The sequence below is a fragment of the Sinocyclocheilus grahami genome, unplaced genomic scaffold (genome assembly GCF_001515645.1).
Source record: "Sinocyclocheilus grahami isolate Dianchi unplaced genomic scaffold, SAMN03320097.WGS_v1.1 scaffold4157.1, whole genome shotgun sequence".
NCBI lineage: Eukaryota > Metazoa > Chordata > Actinopteri > Cypriniformes > Cyprinidae > Sinocyclocheilus > Sinocyclocheilus grahami.
Genome location: NW_015509149.1, coordinates 31229 through 32639, shown reverse-complemented (window position 1 = coordinate 32639; position 1411 = coordinate 31229). Strand labels below are relative to the sequence as shown.

At 36.7% G+C, this 1411-nt stretch overlaps 1 protein-coding gene across 1 annotated transcript; it reads left to right on the top strand.

The window, feature by feature from the left end:
- Positions 1–56: 56 nt before the first annotated feature.
- Positions 57–969, top strand: LOC107576687 (cysteine sulfinic acid decarboxylase-like; the record flags this gene model as incomplete). The annotated part of the gene is made up of 2 exons (XM_016262829.1): positions 57–146; positions 242–969. Coding segments are annotated over 2 exons (264 nt in total), but the record flags the coding sequence as incomplete, so codon positions are not given.
- Positions 970–1411: the final 442 nt, after the last annotated feature.

The following is a 1411-nucleotide window of genomic DNA, read 5'->3' as shown; positions in this document are numbered from 1 at the left end:
TTACGTAAATATAATGCATGTTTATATGTTTATATATGGTGTGTGCTTTCCAATAGGGGCGTTTTGTGAACGTTTGCTTCTGGTTCATTCCACCCAGTCTGAGAGGGAAGGAGAACAGTGCGGATTACCAGGAAAGGTTATCAAAGGTCGGCTTCGTTTAAATGTAGAATGACAAATAATATGGCAGAGAATTTCATTATTGAGCACAGAATGATTGCTCATGTTCAATGTACGCCATCAGGTGGCGCCAGTCATCAAAGAGAGAATGATGAAGCGTGGAACCATGATGGTGGGATACCAGCCCATGGATGGACACGTCAACTTCTTCCGTATGGTTGTTGTTTCTCCTCAGCTGACCACCAAGGACATGGATTTCTTCCTTGATGAGATAGAGGAACTAGGGAAGGACCTGTAGTTAGTTTGAATATCTGTGGTCTACCAATAGACAATGTCACATTATCCCCCTCATCTCGTCATTTTGAAATTTGCGGTTTTCTAAAGGTTGCTAAAATGTTGACTTATAAGCGGTACATGATACTGACTTCAATGACTAAGCTAGCAAAAAAATATGCATCTGCAGAGGTCATAAAGTGAATGAATCTCATAGATTCATGCCCACCTAAGTATTGAATTCATTTGGAAAACCCAGTTTAGGTATTAGGGCATTTACTAATGAGCCTGATTATATAAATCAAGTGTATTATTAAATAAGTCGCTGCAGAGGCCCTCCAGAACCAGGATTGAGACGCACTGTGTCTGCAAACGTAATGTCAGCTAAACTGAATGTGCAAAATGATTCACAGGTGGAAAGCGTTTCTGAGTGGCTAAAGCGTGGGCTGTTCCCCTTACTCTCTTTCTCTCTTTTCTCTCAGAGCCGAGGGCTGTCACACAAACAGGAGTTAATTTATTTTAGGACACTTGTTTCAGTGATATCTGTTAATAGGGTGATTTTATGTGTGCTGTTCAAAAATAGCTGTCAATTTAAGTATGCAAAATATTTTCATTTTAGTAAATTGCATTTTTTTGGTGTCCATAATTTAATAAGGATATTTTATAAATGAGTTGATGATAGTGACTTGATTGTATTAAATTTGTTTAACACATTGTCTGCACAATTTTGCTTTAGTCTCCTTTATAAAGGAGACTTACCCAAACAATAGGTCAATATACATAGGCGGAACATGTCCCATTTGTTGTCTTTTGTTTGACTTTGTTTTGAAATTTGTCAATTAAAACGTCAATGTCACAAAAAAACCTTTATGTTAGAAAGGATATAATTATATTTCCTAGTTTCCAAATATCAAATAAAAGTTACTTTTCGCAAGCACCACAACATTTTATATATTAATAAAATTAACTCATTACACTCGTGGACTTTATTTACACCGGAAGTAGCCTTTAATTTGTTGCC